The sequence below is a fragment of the Stigmatopora nigra genome, chromosome 5, assembly GCF_051989575.1.
Source record: "Stigmatopora nigra isolate UIUO_SnigA chromosome 5, RoL_Snig_1.1, whole genome shotgun sequence".
NCBI classification, from domain to species: domain Eukaryota; kingdom Metazoa; phylum Chordata; class Actinopteri; order Syngnathiformes; family Syngnathidae; genus Stigmatopora; species Stigmatopora nigra.
The window spans coordinates 15,867,610-15,894,148 of record NC_135512.1 but is presented as its reverse complement, the minus strand read 5'-3'; the positions used below and the strand labels follow the sequence as shown (position 1 = coordinate 15,894,148).

Here is a 26,539-nt window from a genome sequence, read left to right as displayed (position 1 = left end):
TACCACCGTGAGGTACAGAGCTGTCTTCACGGAACAGATTTCCCTTTCCCACACTCCTCCGAAATGTGGCGCTGGAGGAGGATAAAGTGGAAGCTTATCTTCAGCTTGGCAAGGTGCTGCTGAAGGCCTGGAGTCAATGCAGTGAACGATTCTCTGAGTTCTTTTTCCACCCTGGAAATTGGTTCCCAGAACCCTGGATGTGTTTTGTCATAATGTCTATAACAGCAGTTCATACACCCTGAACAGGCTGTAATTTCTCATCTCAAAGTTCCCCCTCCAATGCAAGTTCAACAAGAGCTGGTTCTAGAGGTGACTGAGAAGTTCCCTTTAGAAAGAGTTCATTTAGCCAAACCACCGTCTCTCTTTGTTCCTGTTTTCTTGTCTTTTGTCCTGTTTTTTTTCTCTTCCTCCCCACTTGTTACAGTCATGGCTGGAGGGGAGGGCCCCGAAGCAGGCAAATGCAGTGAGTGTCATTTGTGAAGGATTAGGTGGGGATACAAGGTAGTGGAGTCGTCTTTCATAGCGTGGGGGTCAATAGCCAAAAGGTCCGTGGGGTCCAAAGTGAAGGTACAAGCTGCGTGGTCGAAGTTGAGATCGTGACCGTTGTCTATATAGATTATATGTAGATTAATATGTATTGTCCCTTAAATAAATCAAGCTCAAACTATCTGTCCTAGCCACTCCTTTCGTGGGTTATGTTAGGCAATCAGGAAATAACTCTAATAGCGGCTACCACACAAACTGTTAGGTTCATTAATAATTACCTTCGTCCGTAATTATCAATAACTGCAGGCAGACATCTTATTCAATTATTGACATTTAATTAAATAGAAATGGATAACAACAGGTAAAACCTCCGAGGGGAGTTTCAGCAAGTTCCTCTTACAACTTCCGAACGTCTCCCCGAATAGACGTTTTCGTACGACTCTTATTGCCATGAATCAAAACAATTTACAGAGTTGTTGATCATTCCATCACGTATGAGTAAAACAACATCTGGGACTACAATAACAATCAAAGTATTTTACCAATAACAAAAACAGGAGACTAGACCTAAACAACATTTAGATTAGAACAATTATGCCTTCCTTGACCTAAGAATCATATAATAATTACATAAAGAAAAACCCGAAGTGCGTCACGAGTGTTATGGACGTGGCAGAAACAATATCTTTGTTATTGGCTCCGTTGCTGGAAATGGCAGATATCCAGTCCTTGCCCGATCAACAATCCTTGGAGAAGTCCATGTGAGAGTGGTCTAGGCGGCAGTTCATGACCTCGCAACACTTTGAGAATAATAAGAGAATGATTTAACAAAGAAATGACTTAATACAACTATATTTATAATAGTAATACAGAATAAACCCAACACAAACACATGCACAAGAAGACTAAAAGCCATTCACCTAAAAACTCGGACTATTTGGCATGGTCAATCAAAACATCTTTGAACATTTTTTGAGTGACTTAAATTCTACAGAATAAAATGACAGATTAGATCAGAAGTGGCATAACCGGTCCTCAAAGACTGCTGTGGGTGCACAGACACATTAACCAATGAGATTTCTGTAGAAAACAATAAGTACTTGACTGCAATCCACAGATTGCACTTGTAGGACAGCAGATTGGTGAAAAGCTGTCCTCTTTATGGGTTGGAATAAACACCCACACCCACTGCGTCCCTTTGTGGAATAGTTTGCCCACCCTCCATTAGATTGTGGCATCGAATGGAGGGTAACAATTTAAATACCTTTATTTCCTATTTGGTGTGATAATATAATTTTTTGTGAAGGTTGTCGCAAATAATTTGCCTAAATGTGTGTATTATCTGGAAAAAAATCAAATAGAAGAAGTGGCAGAGCACCTGGGAAAACAGTGATGTAAGGTCAGGATGAAAGCAGAGAGCAAGACAAATGCAATTGATCAACTAAATTAATTAATTCATTCATTTTCTGAACCTTTTTATCCTCATTAGGGTAGCGGGGGTGCTGGAGCCAATCCCAGCTGACTCAGGGCCAGCGGCGGGGGACATCCTGAATCGGTGGCCAGCCAATCGCAAGGCAAAAGGAGACGGACAACCATGCACACTCTCATCTATACCTAGGGGCAATTTAGAGTGTCCAACAAGCCTACCATGCATGTTTTGGAACATGGCAGGAAACCCACACAGTTTAGGGAGAACATGCAACTCAACACAGGTGTACTGACCTGGACTTGAACCGAGGACCCCAGAGCTGTGAATACGACGCCCGAACCACTCAAGATGTCGGGCCGCCTCGATCAGCTAAATGATTTATTATTATACTTGTGAAATGTATTGTCTGTCATGGCATGTCTGTGTACTGTGAAAGCCAACAAATAGACAAAAAAACTTGGAATGGTTTCCCTCGAGAATGTGGTTTCTTACGTGAGTGCATTAAGCACCTGTGAGAAGCAGCAATTCTCCAACTGCATGTTTTTGTGAACAAGGCGAAGTATTGACAAAAATGTTTATGTTAAAGTTTGTTGTTCAAATTGAACACAACCTAATTATTTTACAAAAATTGACAGAAGATTGTGACTTATAACTTGTGTACTGACAATAGAGCAGTTATAGATTCGTCCAATTGTGTACAGATTACCTAGCTAGACATTCAACGAAAGTTTTCGCTTATGATTATGTTACCGTTTTTTCTGTATTTTTTTTAAGTAAACTAATCTGTGAGCAACCACAAGCTGTTTTTGGAGCCTGCGCACAATGGAAAGTCTTAATATATGTGAATAGGAGCAAACAAACTCGACAAGAGGGTCGCTGGAAGTTTGGGATCAAAGCTTTGGGCACAAAAGCAGAAATTGAGCATGTAACTGATTGTCAGACTTTCGCAGCGTAGCATTGTCTCTGTGCTTCATCCCTAAAGTTATTTGAATTCGTGCTCAGTGCTCATTGTTATTCAAGGGTATAACCACCACACAAAGTGTTTTTAAAAATCCCTGCTCAGCCTTTCAGGGTCCCTTCTATTGAGGAAAGAGATTTGAAAAGAAGTGGGATCAAGAGCGAAGGAACTTATCTTTTTTTAAATGACATTTTAATATTTCTTAATACATTCTTTTTTACTTTACTTTGTACTTTATAATTTTTACTTTAATGTTTTTACAACTTTCCTTGTTCTGTTAGCCTGGCATCTTTCGGCCACTTCTTTTTTTTTTTTTTTTGGGGACCAGCCAGCCATGCCTACGCTGTCACACACATGGAACTAACTATCTGTTACAATACGCAGCAGAAGGAGCAACACCTCAGTACCGCCGGAGGTCTGGAGCTGGACTAAATTGCTGGGAGAAGAGGCAACGCTTCTGACCAACCATTCCATCCTGGGATGGGATGGAAGAGCTGTCGGCCCCTACCAGCAACAGAGTCGAGGTTTTCTGCCCTGCTGCTGTTTTCTTCAGCTTCAGACTACTGAGTAACTGTGCGGATAAGCTTGCAAGAGCGACTCTGCGTATTCTCCACCTTGGTCACAGTCTGCAGCAGTTCTCCATCTCGTGGAAGACTTCTTGTGTGTGGTTCCAGTTTTTGTCCAACTTTAGAAGGTCTTTTTGAGTCCGACTCAGTTACTGCAACCAAAATGGCGCTGTTTAAGCGGCAGCCGGCGGCCACGGTAGCTCTGTCCACTCTTGTTTTTTGTGTTTTTGCAGCTTTTATGTTTTAATGATTTGATGATTACATTTACTTTGATTTGCTTTGTACTTGTGCTTTTGCTTTGCTGTTCTGTGGGGTTCCAGTTTTTGTCCAACTTTACGTCTTTTTGAGTCCGATTCAGTTACCGCAACCAAAATGGCGCTGTTTAAGCGGCAGCCGGCGGCCACGGTAGCTTTGTCCACTCTTGTTCGTTTTGTGTTTTAGCGGCTTTTATGTTTTAATGATTGATGATTCCATTTACTTTGATTTGCTTTGTACTTTGTGCTTTTGCTTTGCTGTTTATTCTGTCTAATCACCCTCTTGCTACTGCCACAATGTAATTTCCCGAATACGGGATGAATAAAGTTATCCAAATCCAAATCCAAACTTCAAACGGGCTAACACTGCCATTTCGTGTTTTACTCCACATGTATTGTGGACAAATTTGACCGAGTGTAAAGGAGTCTAAGCCTCTTGAAAAGACCTATTTTCTATGGTTGTTTGACCATCCATTATGTCTCAGGTGAATTTGTTTAACATACAATTTCTGTATAAATCCGACTTCTATGTTTACTTTGAAACAATTTGATGGTTTTAGAAAAGGATTAGGGTTGCATTGAACAACGAGGTGCTGACTTGTTTCTAGAGCAGCAGAGCCATTGTTACATTTCATAACATATTTCCTTTTTCCATTTTAGTGTTTGCTATGTTAACAGCAATGTGATAATCACTATTGGATTGGATTGAATAACTTTATATTCGGGAAATTTTGTTGTCACAGTAGAGTGTGAGAATAGCGCTATGGGGAAATGCACTTTAGACATAAATAGATAGGTCCACCCCTATATATATATATATATATATATATATATATATATATATATATATATATATATATATATATATATATATATATATATATATATATATATATATATATATATATATATATATATATATATATATATATATATATATATATATATATATATATATATATATATATATATATATATATATATATATATATATATATATATATATATATCCCCCACCTGGTGCCAAAACACAGCTGAGATAGGCTCTAGCACATTAGTGAGGATAAGCAGTTCAGAAAATGAACAAAGATTTTGATATCTGGATTTTATACAAGATGTACTGTGGAAATTTGTAATCAAGCTTCTAAACCAAAAAGGTGTATCCATGTTTATTTATTTATTTTGTTAGTGCACAGAAAATCACATACTTATCCTGAGTAACATAAAGACTTCATTTATGATTATGTTGAATTTGAACATTTCTATTATAACAGTGAAAGGCTTAGGAATGAGGATGATAACAGTGACAACAAAGAGCAACTTTCCAACCATTGTCATTTTAATACATTTGAGGCTCAAGGTTGGAGTTTAGAGGGTTTAGGGTTCACTCCTCGTCCTCTGTGATGTCTGTTTCCACTCTTTCCTCTTCACTGGTGACTTTTGTTTACGCAAATTCAACAGCTGAACTCCATATTCCTCTCACAATGGAGTGCAGCTAGTGCCGCTATTTATGTTAATTGTGCTTTCATTGAACGTGTGCTGCACATGTTGATAACTCACTGCTTTAATCCATCCTTGTGTCTTGTGAGAAAAACTCTTTGAGTGATGTGCGTGTAAGGATTACCTGCTAGGGTCGCTATAACAATGTCTAAACTATTGTAGGTCTAATTCTCAGTGACTCACTGTACTTTGAAAGCGTAAGCGCCGAGAATATAATTTGGGAACTACACAACGACGCTATCTTTATGCATGGATACATTAGCTCTAACAATAGGACACAGTTACATGAGTGGCATGCAGTTTGTCATTCATGTGCCATCCTATCTGACTTGGGTGCCTCTATATCATGCATCAGAGGGAAAGATAAATACATTTAAAAAACAGAAAGGTATTTATCTGCACGAATAATCCTTTTGTAAAAGTATTTAGTAATTTTCAACATAAACACATTATTTTAGCAACATTAGCTAAGACTTCTGTTCTCATTTATTTCCGAACCGCTTTACCCCCACAAACGTTGCAGGGGTGCTGGAGTCTATCCCAGCGGACTTTCAGGCACCCTGAATCGTTGACCAGCCAATCACAGGAAACAAGGGGAATCATTCATGTACATACTGATACATAGGGGCAATTTATAGTGTTCAACCAACTTACTATGCATGTCTTTGGAATGTGGAAGGAAACCGGAGTACCGGAGAAAGCCCATGCAGGCCCGGAGAGAACATGCATTTCTGGAGAAATTCCAACATCAGCTTTGCCGCACCGTGCACCCATCTTAGCTGCCCAAGGTCTCTATTGTCGGACAAAGTCGATGGTATTTGCCGTGATGACAACGGGAGCTTTGAAGCATTTCTGGATAAATTCCACCATCAGCTCCGCTATAATGAGGCACCGTGAGTCCGCCGAGGGAGCTCTATTTTTGGCCGTAATGTCGCGTGGGGCTCCCGTTTCAGAAAAAAATCCTCCTTCGCGGATACTCTCTTCCAGTGAAGAGGAAACAGAAAGGTATTTATCTGCACGAATAATCCTTTTGTAAAAGTATTTAGTAATTTTCAACATAAACACATTATTTTAGCAACATTAGCTAAGACTTCTGTTCTCATTTATTTCCGAACCGCTTTACCCCCACAAACGTTGCAGGGGTGCTGGAGTCTATCCCAGCGGACTTTCAGGCACCCTGAATCGTTGACCAGCCAATCACAGGAAACAAGGGGAATCATTCATGTACATACTGATACATAGGGGCAATTTATAGTGTTCAACCAACTTACTATGCATGTCTTTGGAATGTGGAAGGAAACCGGAGTGCCGGAGAAAGCCCATGCAGGCCCGGAGAGAACATGCATTTCTGGAGAAATTCCAACATCAGCTTTGCCGCACCGTGCACCCATCTTAGCTGCCCAAGGTCTCTATTGTCGGACAAAGTCGATGGTATTTGCCGTGATGACAACGGGAGCTTTGAAGCATTTCTGGATAAATTCCACCATCAGCTCCGCTATAATGAGGCACCGTGAGTCCGCCGAGGGAGCTCTATTTTTGGCCGTAATGTCGCGTGGGGCTCCCGTTTCAGAAAAAAATCCTCCTTCGCGGATACTCTCTTCCATTCACTTTGAAGAGCAAGTTCTATTTTCAAATAAGTGCTATAGGATAAGGTCGCACGGGGCTTGTATTTGTGATAAAAATCCAACCTCACAGTCTCCCGTCCGCTCATAAAGCTCTATTTGTTGGATTAAAAATGACAGCCACTGCCATTATGATTCTCAGCATTATTGTACACAAATATTTTTTCCCCAAAAGGTAAAGTTCATAAATAGAGGTGAGTAAGAACATACTGTAGACAGCTTAAGCGGAAAAGTAGTGATATAATCTGCCTTGTAAAGGACTGCATAATTATCTGTAAAATGTCAAATTACTCATTCTTTTCAATGAATTAAAACTATTACACAAAAACATTTCTCAGTGTGTCATGAACCCTAAATTACGTAAGACACTATAGTTCGGGGTGGCCCGGTCGCGCGACTGGGTAGCATGTCGGCCTCACAGTTTTGAGGTCTTAGGGTCAAATGGTCCGGGTACTCCAGTTTTCTCCCACATTCATGGTTGATTGGACATTCTAAATTGCCACTAGGTATGGGTGTGAGTATGCATGGTTGTTCGTCTCCTTGTGCCCTGTGATCGGCTGGCCACTGATGCCTCTGGCCCGGAGACAGCTGGGATTGGCTCCAGCACCCCCTGTGACCCTAATCAGGATAAAGCGGTATAGAAATTAGATGAGATAAGACTCTATAGTTCAGTCTCATGGGAACTTGAATATATGTCAAATGCATGGGTAGTTTACACATATTTTTAAAGGAATTGTTTAACTTTGAGGTGTTTGGTGTTGCAATGAAAAGAATAACAATGAGGGCTTGCATTTTTTTGAAATCTTCGAAATAAAAAACTTGAATAGTGTGACAGTTTTGATCTACAATGACTGGTGTGAACTTTACTGTCCTGCTTCACCTTACTATAGTTTACACTGTGCAACAAACCTGTACCACCAATTGCGGTGCATACACTGTTCACTGTTAGGAATCTGACTTTTGACCTTGGTGACCCGCCGCACATAACTGCGGTCAACTTAGCAAGGTCCAGCTGAAGTTCTCCATTGAAAACTAAGAACCCATGGAATTCACATTCTATGCTTTCATGTAGAGGCTGTTCTCCAGGAGTCTCTGTAGCACCTGCTGCACGTGCAGCTTGTGTTCAGTGGATGGGGCAAAAAAATCTCCTCTAGGAATACAGGCCTGTTCTGTATATCATAGGACATAATTTACGCGTGTGTGTAAGGTTTGGCTTGGGATATTATTTCATTTTCTCTTTCATGTGTGTAAATGTTCGCTTCTTACCTTTGTCGGTCCCTCGTGGCTTCCCTTTCCTCTCGCCCAGCAGTGCGTCATTGATAATTAGTTCCGATCTGTTTTAACCTCATGGATTTTTTGTCATTTGTCGGATCGTCTGGTTCACCTGCCTGTTCTCATCTACATGTTGCCTATTTCTAAGCCCCCTCTTCTTGCGCTCCGTTAAACGACTTCACTCCCTCGATCCGGACTTGGATTTTTCAGATAGAGAATGGTCTGGAGCTGATAGATTTATGTGAAATATATTTGTATTCTTATATTTAGTCTTGCACCCTTTTCACTATGATGTATTAAAAGTTACTAGAATAGAATTTAACTTACACCTATTGGTTAAAATGTGCACTACACCTTCTGCACTCCACCTCCTTCATTTGTATTAACGCCTCCCATTTTTATGACTTGTCTTATCTCTAATAAATCCACCGTTGAAGCAGCTTTTCGGCGGGAGATAGCTTAGAGGAGCTTGGAGAGTAGTCACACTCTCGGGCCTCAGGATGGTCCACTCCCCCGCCTCTGCAGACGCGGCCTTCAACTTTCATTCCATCTGCCTCAGTGTGTGTTCCTGTGTTCGAGTTTATTTAAGTGTTGGCTGGTAGCCCCAACATTCTGGTGCCGAAACTCTGGGAGGTTTGGCCTCCTGATTTTGGATCGCGAAAAATTAATCCAAAAACCTGACGTCAGCTGTCTCCCCATTGAGGAGAAGGGTGATCGATTTTCCGCTATCCAGAAGAAGGAAGCAAATCCATCCCACCGGACGCAGAGCACATCTGAGCGGTAAGGCACATTTAAAATTAAATTGTAGAATCCAATCCAGTATTGAGACCCCGTCTTTCTAGGGAAGAAAGATGCTCCGTGTGTCGAAGAAAAATGTTTCTTTACCGCTCCCCGTAAGTTAGGGGAAACGTTCTCGGGATTTGAGAAGTTAGGTAAATTAAACGGGAGATCAAGGTAAGGATCTCAAGATTTCTGGAAGAGTTCTAACTGAGTGAATCACCAGACAGAGAGGAGGTGGTCGCTACGCTCCGCCAGGGACTCCGAGGATTGCGTTAAAGATATAGAAAAAATATTATTATACTGTGCCAAGAGAATGAAAGAGCTTAAAATAAAGAAAATATATATAGAATAATAAATATAAAACTTGCAAGTAATCTTCATAAGGAGAAATTTATACCAGAGCACTTGTGACACGCTCGTAAATCACGTCGTTTGCCGCGCAAAATAAGAGTATAAACGACTATCTAGGCGGGTAAATAAGATAGTAAATTAAACGGGACGTCCCTAGAGAAGGTGAGTAAACACTAAATAAAAACTAATAAATACATTATAAGAATAACGGAATATATAAATATAATTTTTGAATAAGCAAAAATCTTCAAACAAAAGAAAAGTTGCAAAAATGGGTTTAACAAACAGCAAAGAACTCTCAATCGACATGAAGTTTATACTGAAGCATTTTCCTGGATAATTGCACATCTTTGAAAGAATGGAGGAAGAATAAAGACAAAGGGTGGGGGGGGTGAAAAGGGCAAAGCACACGTGAAGAAAAAATGGCTGAGCCGAGGACAAAAGACAAAAGACCTCTCAAGTTACCTCGCAGTAAGAGCAGAGAGAGATAAGGATTTAGAGGCAGAGGAGACAGAAATGGCATTCATCCAAATTGTTAATGATATCAAACGAGAAGAAAACAATGCAGAAATGGCATTGATCCAAATTATTAGGTAGGTTAGATATCAAGGTGGAAAAGGATTTAGCAAATTGGAATCAATTTCTGAAACCGCCAATAAGCCCTTTTCAGGGATGGCAACGAAGGATTGGAAATTTGAAATCAATTTCTGAAATCGCCAATAAGCTTTTTTGGATGGCGATGAAAAATCAGGGAAAATTGTTTCGTCCAAAGAAATTTTTGATGATAATGCATTGAATTGGAGGAACAAATCTGCAATGTGAAATTTTGGAGCACTGAAATGAAAAAAACAAAACAAAAACAGTGCATCATATGAAATTCCAAAGTACCATTGATTTATAATGATAATGACATTCAAATTGTGTTAACAGATTAATTGACAGGATTGACGAAAGGTTCCATATTTCGTTATGAAATCATTGCGCCCACAAACGAGGTCAACCGGACAACAAAATATGGAATATGGAAATATGGAAATCTTATTTAGTAGACTATAGACAAAACACCATCATTCACTACACGGTTGGAGCTGAATGATGAGTCTAATCTGGCTATCTGCATAAAAGAAAAACTTTAAAGAAACACATTAAATTTTGAGTTAGCAGAAGGAGACTGTGCTTTTCAACAGGAAACATGGAGAAGACGCACGAGCAACCCAAGATGAGAACGTCCATATCAAGTATTGCTGACCAACCAGCAGACACCCAAATAGCTGAAAAGGAGGATGCAGATCCACCTTTAACTGTAAGAAGGTTCTCTCAGTGGAAACGTTTGAGCAGACAAGTAAGATAAACTTTTTGACGCGATCAGACGTAGTGGCAAGCACTCCAATATGGATTGGAAAGATTATTGCTCTGGGAGCAATGCCGTAAGCCAGTAAGGCCATACTTTTGATATTGGTTTTATTGTCTCCATAAAAAGAGTGAAAGCGTTTCAATTGAGACCAAACCTTCTTACAAATAGTTAATGTGAACAATTAGAAAGAAAAGGGATAGAAATGGAATTGGATTTTAATTTTATGCCAGGCTATTGAAAAATATTGATTAAGAAAGTTTTATAGGAGATGATTGGCAAACTTCAAAGATTATAAATGTGTGCATTTTTTTCTGAATACTAATTGATTTGAATGTAACTGTTGCAGAGAACGGAAAAGCTGTTTTCCTGAGGAGAGAGCAGCCTGATTTGCTTTTTCTATTTTTCCTATTTTTGGTATGATTAGTTAATTTGTGAAATTTCAGGAAAGGAAAAAACAAATATACTTATTGATCTTAACAAGAAAGCAGTGATCAAAATAGAATACCAGCTAGCATATTTAATTTTGACTGATAAGGCATATAGTTAGAAATTAAGTTAGATTGTTATGATTTTTGTTTATTGGGATTTTAAGCCCAACCATATAGTGGTAAGCAAATGTTAAGCACACGCTGAAGACAACGACAGAATACAGCAACAAAAGCAGCAGCAGAAAACACCAAACAGCATACACAACAACAAAAACTGAGTCGATCTAAAAACTGTGTTAATTGATTTAAATACACTGCACCATAGAAAGAAAAGATGCATAGATACATGAAGAAGCAGAACAGTCAGCCTATTCACAGCTAAAGGCCTACCGTGCCTACCAAAGAATTTATTCCAAAATTGAGCCATGGAAGGAGCCATGTCTCAACAGGGGGGAAGATAGACATGGCAGAGCATGTGTTCCATGTCCCAGAGGTCTAAATACCTACTTTAAAAATGTTTGTAGGAACTGTTTAATTTGTTACAGACAATGTGCTAGAAAACCTCAGGCCCAAACAAGTGCAACGGGGAGACAAAGTTGGAACCTTCACGAGCTGTCTCCTGAGAGGCCGCCCGTCGCCGCCTTCAAATTCGACTGCTACACACCTCCAGCTACCCCCCGGATGAACTAATGTGACTGAGAGTAACCCCTAGACGCCTGGATGGCCTAACAACAACAATAACAACAACAAGTGCAATGTCCAAAAGAGCGTGGGACTTGAAGAGCGAACAAATGGTACAATAAGACCAAGAAACCGATAAACTTGTCCAAAGAACATGTAAGCTGCCGTGATCTTTTTGTCTATCCTGCAGGAGGTCGTGAAGTCTGGTGACCAGAGCCTGATTTGAGTCATAAAAAGAAAGTCCTGGTCCTCGCCACGTTGGGAAGGCCCCTTCGTGGTTTAACTCACCACCCCCACCGCAGTAAAGATTGCTGAGAGGTCGACGTGGATTCACCAATCCCAAATCAAAGTAGTTCGAGACAACGGTGACTCTGAGTAGACTGGAAATCGGGCGGTTCCAAAACCCTTGTCCGTGAAAAAATCATCTGACGTCTACTCACCTGCCACGAGCACCTTTCACCTAACCTTGACCTCTCATAGTTTTTACACCCTCACACAGAAGCCAAAATGAAATCAGTTGCCACCCCCATCACTGTGACTGTACTATCAGTGGCAGCCTGGATGTGGCTGAATGTCCCGCCCCCAGAGATTCGAGCCGAAAAACGAGACAATGCCGTGCTGCTGTCACAGAGGAAAGTGAAGTGGTATGAAAAGAGCAATCCAAATAACCACTTTGAAGAAAATATGTGGTATTATTTCATGGCATTTCAGACAAAAACTAACTGGTGTGAATGAAAGTTGTTATGTGTGTAGCCGTATACCCATTTCCACAGGTATCCTGATATCCTGAATTCACTGGGTCTAGGTGTCACATTTAGATCTGCAGTGATGCAGGTGGTCCAAGATGCATTCCTTTGAAGGGGAGTGAACATAACAGTAAGATATATAAGATCAAAGTCAGTGGAATTCAAACCACGTGATTCAATCTGGGGCAGTGATGTTCCTGGTGACCATAAGTTGTGGTCAATTTATTATACTCAGACTCGGACAAGGACCGTGATTCTCTCACTCGATTTGGTCCTCGGTAATCCTCCCCGGAGTCTCCACCCGGAATATTTTCCCATAGACCCCTACCTGGGTTCCTATCTGGCCATCTACAATGGACCACCAGGTGGCGGTCGACGGGGAAGCTCAATTATGAATTTTGGTCAACGCCCACTGGCGACTGGGAATTTGCCTTGTTTTTGGGGGAGGATGCAGCGGCGTGACTTTTCCCATATCGCGGAAGAGGGGATAGTTGTGCTACGCCGTGACACTCGGGCCCCCGAGTCGACTACCCGGTCGCCAGCCCAACTCCCAGCCTCTTGCTTACCGTCACCGTCTATCCAACCATGCATTCCCATTCCAACTGTTCGCCCACATTCTCCCATTCCGACTTGTCATCCAGTAATTCCTGTTCCGATGCCCCGTTCTTGTGTCCCTGTTCCGGGTAGCCTCCTATGTGTCCCTGTTATGGCCAGCCACTCAGGGGTTCCTATCCCGGTGACCCGTTCCAGTGTTCCCATTCCAACTATCCACCCGAGTTTTACCGTTTCGGTCCCCCGGTGTGGAAGCCCCACCAAGCCCTCTGTTACAGGTGTCAGCCTGGGTATACATTCTGTAGCAGGTTGTGTTGTTTTGTGTTTTTTTTTTCTGCAGGTACCTTGAGCTGTGGTTCCACCCTGTGGCGGAGCCCTGCCCAGGCCAACACAGCTGTGACTACTTCCCACTCATCCCTCCTCCAATCAAGATCATTCCTGCCCTTATTAAACCCCCCCCCCCCCCCCCCTATTTTGCAGTTCTGGGCTCGACTGTCTGGCATGCAGGTGCTAAAACAGTGGTGTCCTCATTTTCTTTAGAAGGGACCAATTGTCCAAAGTTAAGTAAGTTTTGTTTGCCCCAGCTTCAACTGATTTGTGAGTATGCTGTTCATTGTTATATTGAGTATTTATGTTTAAAAAGTTAATTATTTTGGGCTGCATAGGGTGACTTGAGATAAGTGTAGACAACCCGGGGCATATGTGACAGGGTGAAGTAGTTGATGTTATACATGAGTGCAGGTGTTAAGTTAAAAAGGGACTCATGCCGCTTAGCATGCGTTAAACACACGGCGATGACGTAATGGGCACGCGCAAGTTACGCAGTGATTAACCAATGGTCATAGACCTTGGTATAGTATAATAACGGGCTATTCAGACATTTCTCTAAGTTGGTTTGAAATACAACAAAGGACCTGTCTGATTATTTCACCCGTCTTTTAAAGGTATGTTGCTTTGTTTTGAATATCGATTGAGTGTGAGATGTGCAAGAGGCAATAAGTAGCATGTGAGAAAGAATGTAATGCTTAGTGATGCTTGTTAACTTTTTTTATTTGTGCGCGTAAATGTGCGAGTCTCGGGTATTGTTTACAGCAAGCTACCTTCGGCCGCTGGTTATTTACTTTTTCATGTGTGCGAGTAAATGTGCGAGTCTCGGGTATTGTTTAAAGCGAGCTACCTTCGGCCGCTGGTTGTTTATTTTTTTTATGTGTGTGCGTGAATGTGCGAGTCTCGGGTGCATTGTTTACAGCAGGCTACTTTCGGCCGCCGTTATAAGGGTAGCATAATAAGTATGCAAAATATGACGGCCGGAACAAAAAGGTAACAAGTTTCTATACTCATAAGTTATAATCGTTTTTGCAACAAGTACATTGTTTGGATTATAACGGGTTGTTAATATGTTACTATGTATATATTTGAGTGTTATTGTATATTATGTTTTGTGTGAATTGCTTTGATATAACTAAAGTTGGTTTGAAATACAACAAAGGACCTGTCTGATTATTTCACCCGTCTTTTAAAGGCGAAAAATACCGCCACCCGTGAAAAATCACGGGTACAACATTTTTTGGAGGCACCGCTGGGATTGCTGCTTAGATGACCAGTATTCACAACCTGACTACTGAATGCTGAGCCAGCAGAACCAACCACATCCAGGAACAAGACAGTGAGGAGAGGCGTTGTGGTGAAAAGGGACGTGAAGTTGGCAGAGTACTCGTCATCTGAGGCCAGTAGAGATCATCAGAGAGACGGTAAAAACGTGCCAGTTCAGTGCTCACACTTTTGCATCATAAACCAAACTCCTACCGTGTTGAGAAAATGGAAATGGAACGGGAGCAAGTACGCATAGAGGTAGAAGAAATGTTGCACAAGCTAACAGTTAATGACGTGTTAGAAATATGTGATTTCCTTAACATAGGGAGTCCGAAACGCATATCACAATTCAGATTGTGTAGTCACATTGATAACCATTTGGAAAGGAACGAACTCAAAGACGAGGACCAAGGTATGTCTGAGTTGTTAAAACTAAAAGAGGGGATAAGGATGTTGTATGGAGACAGAAGACTGGGGTGGCAGAGACTTTTTGGGGCAAAGCAGGCAATAAAAAGTGAACACTTGGCCTCTCTTGAGCGCGAAAAAATTCTCAAGAGGGACCTTGAAGCCATGAAACAAGAACAAGCTAGGCATAATGGAGAGAGCGATAAGCAAAGAAGAGATTTGTTGGAGCAGCTCTCTGCGAGGAATGAAGCTATAGAAAATCTGCGGTGCGAAAATGCAGAGCTGAAGAACCAGCTTGACAAAACAGTTGGCTGTTTAGCAAAGGCAGCAGCAGATGTGGAGGCAAAAGAATTGAAACTTTTATCTTATGAAGAGGAAATAGCCCAACAGAAAAAACTCTTGGCGCTAGAAAACTTGCATACTGATGAAATCGTTCAATCTAAAGATCACATCATCAAAAGACTGAAAGAGGACATATCGCAACAGAGAGAAGCCTTTAAGAAAAAGATTGACCATCTTGAACTTCAGTTTGAACAAGCTGAGCAGCAGAAAACTGATGAGATTAGCGTACTGCAAGAAGAGAAAATGGCTCTGGAGAAACAGGTGGACATGTTTGTTGTGGAGAAGGAGAAACTTTTTCAGACCAAGCAAGCAACAGAAAGAGAGATTATGGCATCTCTCCAGAGGGAGGAAGTACTGAAAGAGGAGCTTGAATTATTGAAGCTGCAAAAAGTTACATTCTTGAAAGAAAGGGAACAAGAACAGGCGAATGAGAGGTTAAAGACAGAATCAACTAGAGCTTTGACCCAATATGGTAGAGACACTGACAAGTCTCCCCTTGAATGTCAAAAATCTAGTGAATCAATTCCTACTCAACAGACAAAGACGAGTAGATTCCAAAAGGTCAAACCAAAACCAGACATTCGGACATCAAGAAACGTACAAGTTAAACCTCTGAACGCAAAAGAAATGAGCTCCTCTTCAAATCTGGAATCTGCTGGCAAAAAGACAAATGAAACTGAACCAGAACCGACGGAGATACAGAAATCGAATTGGAAGGAGCCTTCGAATAAACTTGTGCATGTTTACAACTGTACCCGTTGTGATGTGACAGGTTATTCACCATTTTATCTACTGTTCGGGAGTTCGCCAAGGCTTCCAGTGGACATGCTCTTTGGACTATGCAACAGGTCCGATGCAGATGGACAGCAGGACTATGTGGGGAAATTGAGACGAGGGATGGAGGAGGCGTACACCATTGCCACCGAGAACGCACGGAAAGCGGCAGAAAAAGGTAAAAAGCACTATGACACTAAAGTAAGGAGTTCTGTGCTACAACCAGGAGAGCGCATCCTGATGGAAAAACTGACACCAAGAGGAGGACCTGGGAAACTCCGTGACTTCTGGGAAGATACAGTTCACACAGTGGTGAAGCAAATGGGATCTGACCTACCAATTTATGAAGTTAGGCCAGAAAGAGGTAAAGATCGTTCCAGAATTCTGCACAGAAATCTACTAATGTCTTGTGACCATTTGCCCGTTGAGATAACACCAGAAGAAGGGAAAATCGGCACGAGGACGCCGAGAAAGAAACAGCAGCCGGCATCTCATCAGGAGTCAGACGAAGAAAGCGATGACGAAGATGACTTCCACTATGAGCTACGCCAGCTAAATGAGAGAGGTACCCAAGAGATGGAGCCGGAGCACAGGCCACTGCCTGTGGACCAGACACACGAAGTGAGGGGTCCTGCTTCCGGACCAGTACAAGTAGAAGAGGACCATCAGCTGGAGGACCTGCCTGGTGAGGGAGCAAACCCTCCTCTTGAAGGTCCTAGTGATGAGCAGTTATCAGAGACTTCCCCGCCAACCGCCGTGACGGAACCTGAGGCGCTGACTGATGAACGGCCGAGAAGGGAGAGACACCCACCACGACGTACGACCTATGACCATCTTGGAATCCCCTCCTGTTATAGTACACAGTCACCGCAGGAGCGGCTAACTGTTTACCCTGCACCAGGAGTGGCCCCTTGGTTAGTACACCTGCATCCATATTACCTGCAGCCACCTTTTTTGTTTGGACTCCAACAAGCTTGAACCTACAAAGACGACGTGCATGATGCAGTCATGGACTGTCATGGACTGTTATGGACTGTTATGGACTGTTATGGACTGTGATTACTGTGCCATCCAGTAAAACGTGGACCGTACGAGTTGTGGATTATATTTGAACTGTGGCCCGTGCCGCCTGGACTTTAATGAGCATCGGCTCACCAAAGTGGAAATGTTTGGGAGCATATTAATGTCGGGACGACATTTGTTTTTGTGGGGGAGAGTGTGACAGGGTGAAGTAGTTGATGTTATACATGAGTGCAGGTGTTAAGTTAAAAAGGGACTCATGCCGCTTAGCATGCGTTAAACACACGGCGATGACGTAATGGGCACGCGCAAGTCACGCAGTGATTAACCAATGGTCATAGACCTTGGTATAGTATAATAACGGGCTATTCAGACATTTCTCTAAGTTGGTTTGAAATACAACAAAGGACCTGTCTGATTATTTCACCCGTCTTTTAAAGGTATGTTGCTTTGTTTTGAATATCGATTGAGTGTGAGATGTGCAAGAGGCAATAAGTAGCATGTGAGAAAGAATGTAATGCTTAGTGATGCTTGTTAACTTTTTTTATTTGTGCGCGTAAATGTGCGAGTCTCGGGTATTGTTTACAGCAAGCTACCTTCGGCCGCTGGTTATTTACTTTTTCATGTGTGCGAGTAAATGTGCGGGTCTCGGGTATTGTTTAAAGCGAGCTACCTTCGGCCGCTGGTTGTTTATTTTTTTTATGTGTGTGCGTGAATGTGCGAGTCTCGGGTGCATTGTTTACAGCAGGCTACTTTCGGCCGCCGTTATAAGGGTAGCATAATAAGTATGCAAAATATGACGGCCGGAACAAAAAGGTAACAAGTTTCTATACTCATAAGTTATAATCGTTTTTGCAACAAGTACATTGTTTGGATTATAACGGGTTGTTAATATGTTTTTGCTAAAAACCTATGCAATGTCATGGTAACAGTCTGGCAAAGAGGACAGATCAGGGAGGAGTGATGTCAGAATGAGCCTAGTAGTCACAAGAGCCGAATGGAGACACCTGGTGTGTTGCGCTGGACTCCAGGCTTTCAATTTGTAGTGAGACCAGTTAATATTTGGGTTGTACTCTTAGAGACAAGAAATGCCCAACACTAAGTTTTTTTTTGTTGAAAATCCTAGTAGGTATAACCTTGGCGGTCAGGTCGAAGGAGCGGTCCCAGACAAAGTGCGTTCCAAAGTCCTCAATAGTGGAAGTGGTGGAACATAACAATGTAAATCCCCAAATCACTGAGGGCAGAAGAATGCTGCAGCAGAGGGTACTCTCCAGTCATCATGGACTCCATGCCATTGGATCATGGCACGTCACCACCAATGATTATGTAAAACCTGCAGGCTTATCAGTCTCCCCACCCTAAAGGATCTTACGCGCAGGAATTCCCAAATGGGAACTCATCCGTTCTACACCCCAGTATGTCAAACTCATGTGGCAATCAAGAAGTGGTAACCGGGACCGGACATTGAAGTCTGGGAGTCCTTAGCCACAACTTGGCACATAAGTGGTGGGTGTCAGATTCAGTCATTAAGTTATTAGCCTGAGGCAGGAAGAGCTTCTCAGCAGCCGCTCACATAACTGACCAGCCTTATTCAGCATCCACTCTGTTCACCCCAGTAGGGGAGGAGGTTAGAATATGTACCCTAAACATAGCCTGCCTCACAAAAATCTGTCTGGAATATCGCATCCAAAAGGATCACCACCACGCGGTCAAAAACACAGAAAACAATTAGGTTTTGAAGCTTGGAATGTGCCAAACCTCACGGACAACCAAGCCAGTGACCAGCCTGAAGGGAGAGCTGCCATCATCTCACGAGAGAAAGGAAAGTTCCCGATCAACATCACTGCACTCTTTGAGACCCGACGAGCTGATGAAGGTCAGCTAAAGGAGGAAAAAGGAGGGTATATGTTCTTTAGGAGGGAAAGCCTATTGCCTGTGGTCATCAATGAGCGCCTAATGACCATACGCCTGATGCCTGCCAAAAGTCAGATGGCCACAGATATAAGTACCTATGCACTAAACCTCCAGGACAAAGCCAATGAGGTATTCTACAGTGATCTGGATAAAATCCCAAGTGAGACCAAACCAATCCTTTGGGAGACTATAATGCCAGAGTGGGATGAGGCCACAAAGCAAGCTCGAAAAAGAATGGGTTGGAAATATTAACTCAAACGGAATACTACTGCTAACCAAGAGTTCAGAGCATAACCTATTAATTACTCTTTCATTTAAAAAAGCCATTTTGGATTCAACTTTGCTCCAAACTTTGGCATCTCATTGATTATATCATTGTCCGCTTCAAAGATCACCATGACATCCTCAACACTAGAGCAATACTCGTGCAGTGCCTCATTTGCTCCAGTATGTCTATCCGCTCAATATGGAAAGGGGGGGATGCCTATGACAAAGCAATAGGAGCTGTTCAAACGGGTCGGGCAATCTAAAAACAGTGGTGGATAGAGAAGGCTCTGGAGATACAGGAGCTTGCTAAGTCTGGGGATAAAAGGATTATTTGAAGCCAAAAGTGTATCGGTATATGGCCCCAGCAACCGCTGTCTAACCTCCAATTTGCTCAAGAGACGGGCAAACGAAAAAAAACGGGTTTATGACTCAGCGATGTCCAAGCGATCAAATTCAGTAGAGTACCACCTGACCGTATAGGGGAACTTTAAAGAGGGGACTGTTTATAGAACCACATTCTGGTCCTATTACATACAGAGAGAATCAGAGAAAGAGATTGTGTAATAGAGTTTACTCACGTATGAGGTAGAAATGTGAACCTCAACCTCCCTCAGCTTGTGTGAGGAAAGCAGGATGTCTTTCATCCAGTTCAGCAGCAGGATCAAAGGTAAATTGCTACCTGACTGAAACTGACCTCAATTTGCACTGCTGTTCCCCACCAACAATTGTACAGGTTTTTCCATGGTAAACCCCAACAACCCGCCACCCCCCTCTGAGCGACTCACATGCTCTTTTCCTTCCTGTATTCCACACCAGTAAATCAGGAAATATCTTATTACCTTATCAAACCCATTAGGTGTGCAGTTTAAAAAAACAACAACAACATCACCACTCTGTAATAAATGTATTGCACCACATTGATCATTCATACTACCAGATACATGTTAAGGAATAACACATTGTTATGTTTTTGTTGGTTAAATAGCATGTTCAAAATAGCTATGCACTGACCAATACTTCAAAGAACAGCTTGTGTTTCGCTTCCTCTTTGGCTTCTCTTGCACTGTTTTCAATATAAACAGGACTCTTGGCTTTGCCTCTACACACACATGCGCAGCCCACGCACACATGTATATTTGTGTAAACATTTAGATACATTACTCATTATGTACAGTAGTATGAAAAAGCTACAGGACTCCTAATATTATTTTAAGATTTTCCTTTATGAATCATTGGTTATATGGATGCAAATTTACTTCAGTAAGACATAGTAACATTTGCTAAGTGTTTTTTTTAATAGCAGCCCAGTGGAGTGAGTGGGTAATGCGTCGGCCTCACAGCTCTAGGGTCCTGGGTTCAAATCCAGGTCACGTCCACCTGTGTAGTTTGCATGCTCTCCCTGGGCCTGCGTAGGTTTCCTCTGGGTACTTCAGTTGGCTCATGGTAGGCTGATTGGACACTATAAATTGCTCCTAGGTATGGGTGTGAGTGTACATGGTTGTCCGTCTCCTTGCGCCCAGCGATTGGCTGGCCACCGATTCAGGGTGTCCGCCGCCACTTGCCCTGTCTCATGTGGGATTGGCTCCAGCACCCCCCGGCAACCCTAATGTGGATAAAGTGGTTCAGAAAATGAGATTAGATGACAGAGATTTTTTTTTTAATTTGTAGAAAGCGTGCAATATTTATTTTAACACTAATAGACAACTATACATAAATGTGGGCACGCTTTCTTGGTGATTTCTTGATGTGAATACACTCACCACTCATTATTGGAAAACAATTTTTGTTTGGTAAGGTCATTAATAATTGTCCTAAATATACAGGTGTAGAGAATCATGAGATCATATAGTTGAGAGGGGCTGAGTATATCTCCTTTTTGCATTTCTGATAGATCTGAAAATACAACTCCAGGAGCAGGTTAAGAAAGAGTGAGATCAATTTAATAGGAAGTAGGTTTATTACCGGACTACAGGATGGGGGACAATGCTCAAACAGCTGTGAACCACTCAGTCTGTTCTCTCTGAATGAACACTGCGTCAGTCTTTATATAGGGAAACAGGGCATGTTAGTATGCATAGTATGGTTTCTATGACAACGACCAAACTTTGGGCAAAGTCTGATTAATCAGTAGCAAGTCTCCATGGCAACGACCAAACATTGGGCGAAATCCGGTTAATCAGTGTCAAGTCTCCATGACAACAACCAAACTCGGGGCAAGTTTCTCATGACAACGATGTTTCTATACTTACAAAAAATGATACAATATGAACAAGCAATTGCCATGCGAAGTTGTCCTTTTATCTGAATGTGTTTCATACAATTTCTCTGAAGAATGGCATCAGCATCAACCCCATCAGCTGTCAGGCTCTTTAACAAAATGTATGTATGTACAGTTTAGGTCAAAGGTTTACATACACTTGTTAAGAACATAATGTCTTGGCTCTCTTGAGTTTCCAGTTATTTCTACAACTCTGATTTTTCTCTGATAGTGATTGGAAGAGATACTTCTTTGTCCCAAAAAAATATTCATGAAGTTTGATTCTTTTACAACTATAATATGGGGTAACAGAAAAAGTGATCAAATCGGCTGGGTCAGAAATATACATACAGCAACACAAATTAGCAATTTTGGTGAGTTGTGTCAGTGAAATGAGCTTCATAGCATGGCCTCTTAACTTCTTGTGAGTGATTATGAGTGACTGCAGCTGGTGACTTATCTCAGGCCATTTAAATAGGGCTCATTGGCAATGTTCCCTCTAATTTTCTGTTGGTCTGGGCAGAAAGACAACTTCCCTGAGTGCACTGAGTACCAGTGTGAGCGACATCATCGTTGCTCGCTATGGGCACACCAGTATCACCCCTGCCGTAAGCAGGTGCATGTCAATGTTCCCTCTAATTTTTCATGTAAAACATGCGGTAAAACATGAAAAGCACGAAAGTGGACAGAGCTACTGCCACTGGCTACTGCGGAAACGGTGCTATCATGGGGAAAGGGGTTAAAAAAAGTTAGGATTTTATTTACTGCGCGCCCTATGATTTCTGCTGCGCAGAGAAGACGAGAGTAGTGCCCAATTGCGCACGCGCGGAGCTTAGAGGGAACATTGCTTATTGGATTCAAACGCCCACAAACGCTACAATGGGAAAGTCAAAAAAGTACCTTGGAGCCATTTTAAAGCAGCTGCAGGTCCCAAGTGCAAACAATTGTGTGTAAGTATAAAGTGCATGGAAATGTTTTGTCACTGCGACGATCAGAAAGAAAACACAAGCTATCACCTGCTGCCGAGAGAAAATTGGTCAGAAGGGTGAAGATTAAACCGAGAATTAACAAAAAGCAGATCTGTCAAGTAATAGAAGCTGCTGGAACACAGGTGTCAGTGTCCACAGTCAAGCATGTTGAGCAAATAGGATAATGAGCGATGGCTATATCACAGGTTGCCTTATTCTGGAGACACGATGGTTGGCAGGCTGCCTTGACATATAATGTCAGCGAGATAAGCTCGGTCCGACCCAACCCGAACCCGAAGTAATTATTGACAGTTTGGGCCCGACCCGACCCAAATTTTAATTGTGAGTGTGAATGGTCATCTGTCCTACTGCGTGCCTTACGCTGAATGGTGACCGGTCAAGGGTGTAGTCTGCCTTTCGCCCAGGGTCAGCTGGGACAAGCCCCACAACCCTGAATTAATGAATGTTTGAAGCCTGAAATGTGGCAAAAGGTTGAAAAGTTCAAGGAAGCCGAATACGTAGGCAAGGCATTGTAGGTAACTATTAAACTCAAAGACCAATTTCAATTAGGAAATAGGTTTATTACCGAAACTGCAAAGTGGAGAGTGACAGCTCTAGCAGTGGAGTCCTGTTCAGCGTGATGTTCTTGCAACTCTAGTTGAATGACCAGTGAGTGTGTCTTAAATACAGGCAAAACTGACAGTTGTCACTAGGACTTTGGACAGATACGTTTTAGTCATTTGCAGGGCAAAAAGTAATTGATCAGTGTCGGACAGTTGAGTATTTGTGCTGACATGTCAACCCAATCACAAGACTAAGATTGATTATTCATTCAGACAGTTGGGTGTTTATGCTGACATGTCAGCCATAAGGATGACTACGATGCTGTTATACTTACAAAAACTAATACAATATGAGCAAGCATTTGCAAAGAGACTTTGTCTTATCTTACAGTTATTTATGTAAAGCTAAGAGCAACCACAACCACAAGTGCTTTAACTAAAAATATCTCCACCATGAGACAATGCAGACAAATATAAGTGAAAGCAAAACAAAGATTAATAGTACATAAAGTGAAATAACTTATTTGATATAACTAACAACCCTGCATTCCTCATCGGTTTAAGTGGTGAAGATGAAAAATTATTGAAGTGCAGTGTGTGTGGTTCAGGGGAAGTATGAGGAGACAATGTAAACTTAACATTGTGTAGCTAGAGCAGGGATGGGCAAACTTTTTGACTTGCGGGCCACTATGGGTTATAAAATTTGAACAAGGGGCCACAGCAGTACATTGACTGCTGGGCCAAATATAATAAAGCGTTGCTTGTAGTATCCAAACCTCATAGTACAGCAAGCACATGCAAATAAATGTTCAACACGTTTCACTAACATTGAGGACTGCATTTTCCAAATGTACAAGAGAAATAGTAGGCCAAATAGATTAGAATAGAAAACTGATCTATCAACCCTGGAGATTGCATCTGTTTTTAATACAATTCAATTGAAGGCACCAAGTAAAACAAATATCAAAATTTATTGAAATGTTGATGAATATAACTTTCAACATTCAAAACATTACTACCCAACAACATAGGCGACTAACCTCAATCCTTTCTGTCCCGCTGCAGTGCGTAAATAAAAGATGCGCTCTTTCAAACTTTCAATTTTTTTATCATAGTAGAAAAACTCGAACTTTCAGTGGGAACAGTGTTGTTGGTCTCCCTTTTTTGCCAGTGCATCAAAGTTTGGTGTTAGTTTTGTTGTGGAAAGTCTCAGGATAGATCGGAGGTGTTGGTCAGTTAACTTGGATCTGTGACGGGCTTTGTTGATGTTCATAATGCTGAACGTCTGCTCACAAACGTAGGTCGAGCCAAACAACACCAGCATCTTCTGTGCCATCCTCCGCAGGTTTGGAAACATGGCTTCATTAAGTGAAGCGTAAAAGTCATCCAGTTTAGAAGAGTTAAACTTCTCCTTTGAAGTGGAATCGGACTGAAGATCGATCAGTTCCAATTGCAGCTCCAGTGGCGCTGTTTCAGGGTCTTGTGATAATGGACAGGAGACCAACAGAAGTGACTTCTCAATTTTTTCAAAATCTGAGAACCGACGGCAGAATTCTCTGTGCAGGTCGTCCAGTGTTTTGCAGTATTTCTTTATGTTTCGGGTGGCCTCTTTTAGCGTGGCTAGAGTGGGAAAATGAGAGAACGATTTGTTTGACATTTGTCTGGAGAATAAAATCAGCTTCGATTTGAAGGCTTGCACATTTGTGTACATGTTGTGTACAAATTGATCTTTCCCCTGTAGTTTCACGTTCAGCTCATTCATGTGCGAAAAAATGTCAACAGAAAAAGCAAAGTCACACAACCAGTTCACGTCTCTCAGCTCGGGAAACTCTTCGGATTTCCCAATTAACTCCAAAAAGGAGATGATCTCCTCTTTGAGCTCCCATACTCGTTGTAGCACTTTGCCCAAACTTAACCAGCGGACACGGGATTGGTAGAGTAAGTCCTGGTGATCCGCATCAGTTTCCTCCAAGAACGTAATGAACTGACGGTGATTAAGTCCTCGTGCGCGTATGAAATTAACAAGTTTTACAACTGGATCCATGACATGATTAAGCTGCAATACAGACTTACACAGAGACTCCTGATGAATTATGCAATGAAGGAAGATAAGATCCTGCTCAGGGTTTTGTTCTTTCACCTTATCCTGGATTCTTTTCAGCAGTCCGACGTTTTTTCCAGTTAAATTTGGCGATCCATCTGTGGTGACATTGGCAAGTTTATTCCATGGTAGTTTCATTCTCTCAACGACAGCAGACAAATGTTCATATAAGTCCTCGCCTCGCGTTTTCCCCTTCAGCGGCTCCATGCTCAAAAGTTCCTCAGTTATCTCAAAACTTTTGTTTATCCCGCGGATAAAAATGAGGAGCTGAGCAGTGTCTTTAATGTCCGTACTTTCATCAAGCGCTAATGAAAATAACTTAAAGGTTGCCGCTTTTTTGTTTAACTCGCTCACTATATCTTCATCAATGAGTTCCACACGGCGAGTTATTGTCCTGCGTGATAAGCTGATTTTTTCGAACTTGCCTTTGCTCTCCGGACACAAAACACCTGCTGTCTCTATCATGCATTCTTTCAAAAACTCGCCTTCGGAGAAAGGCTTGCTAGCCTTTGCCAGTTTGAAGGCCAGCAAAAAGCTTGTCTTTGTGCTTGCCTCTTGAATTGCAGTTTGGCGGTGAAAAAAATTCTGCTGACTCTGCAAATTAGCCACCAATCTCTGAGCAGTAGCCGCTTGTTGTTGTGTTGACTGCTTGCTAGCGTAGTTTGCATGCTTCGTGGCAAAGTGACAGCTGATATTGTACTCTTTGAAAACAGCAATAGTTTCTTGGCATATCAGACATACAGCTGTTGATCGGACTTCAGTGAAGAAATATTTAGTTGTCCACTCTTTATTAAATACACGACACTCACTGTCCACTTTCCTTTTCTTTGGTCCGCTCATTTTTACAGAAGGGCTCAAATGACAATGAGAAAATTAAAGAGAGATAAATAAAGAGAAAGGCGCGACTCAACAAAGGCCTAAATGTCAGCGCGCCATTTATTGGTGAGACACGGTATTGCATGGACAAGATGTAATGAATGATTTATGAAGCATTATTATTTTATTTATTGGACAAGCTCGGCGGGCCGGATTAAATTGTCTAACGGGCCGTATACGGCCCGCGGGCCGTAGTTTGCCCATGTCTGAGCTAGAGCCAATATATTCCAATGAGGTAGACATTCTCCCCTCAATTTTTAATATGTTGTGTGAAAGTTATTATCGCCGCCTGACGGTGTAGAGTAGGGATGGCCAAGTCCGGTCCTCGAGAGCCCCTATCCAGTCTGTGTTCCATATCTCCCTCCAACAAAACACTTAAATCAAATAATCTGGATCAGTATCAAGCTTCTGGACAGCTTGCTGATGAGTTGATCATTTGATTCAGGTCTGGTAGAGGAGGGGGATATGGAAAAAAGAGTC

The 26,539-nt window shown here is 42.0% G+C and overlaps 1 protein-coding gene and 1 long non-coding RNA gene across 3 annotated transcripts; one reads left to right on the top strand and one right to left on the bottom strand.

Annotated features, from left to right (window-relative positions):
* Nucleotides 1-4,787: 4,787 nt before the first annotated feature.
* Nucleotides 4,788-7,663, top strand: LOC144197281 (uncharacterized). Of its 2 annotated transcripts, XR_013326507.1 has the most exons (3): nt 4,788-5,581; nt 5,873-6,198; nt 6,490-7,663. It is a non-coding gene; the product is annotated as an uncharacterized LOC144197281 (long non-coding RNA). The 2 variants fall into 2 exon arrangements; XR_013326506.1 differs by having other exon boundaries at nt 4,788-6,198.
* A 16,415-nt stretch (nt 7,664-24,078) lies between these two features.
* LOC144196885 (general transcription factor II-I repeat domain-containing protein 2-like) lies at nt 24,079-26,168 on the bottom strand. The gene has a single exon (XM_077717389.1). The coding sequence runs from the start codon at nt 26,021-26,023 to the stop codon at nt 24,215-24,217; it is 1,809 nt and encodes a 602-aa protein (XP_077573515.1). The 5' UTR covers nt 26,024-26,168; the 3' UTR covers nt 24,079-24,214.
* Nucleotides 26,169-26,539: the final 371 nt, after the last annotated feature.

Coding starts and splice junctions, on each gene's coding strand:
- LOC144196885 (XM_077717389.1), bottom strand. CDS start 26,023: ATGAGCGGACCAAAGAAAAGGAAAGTGGACAGTGAGTGTCGTGTATTT.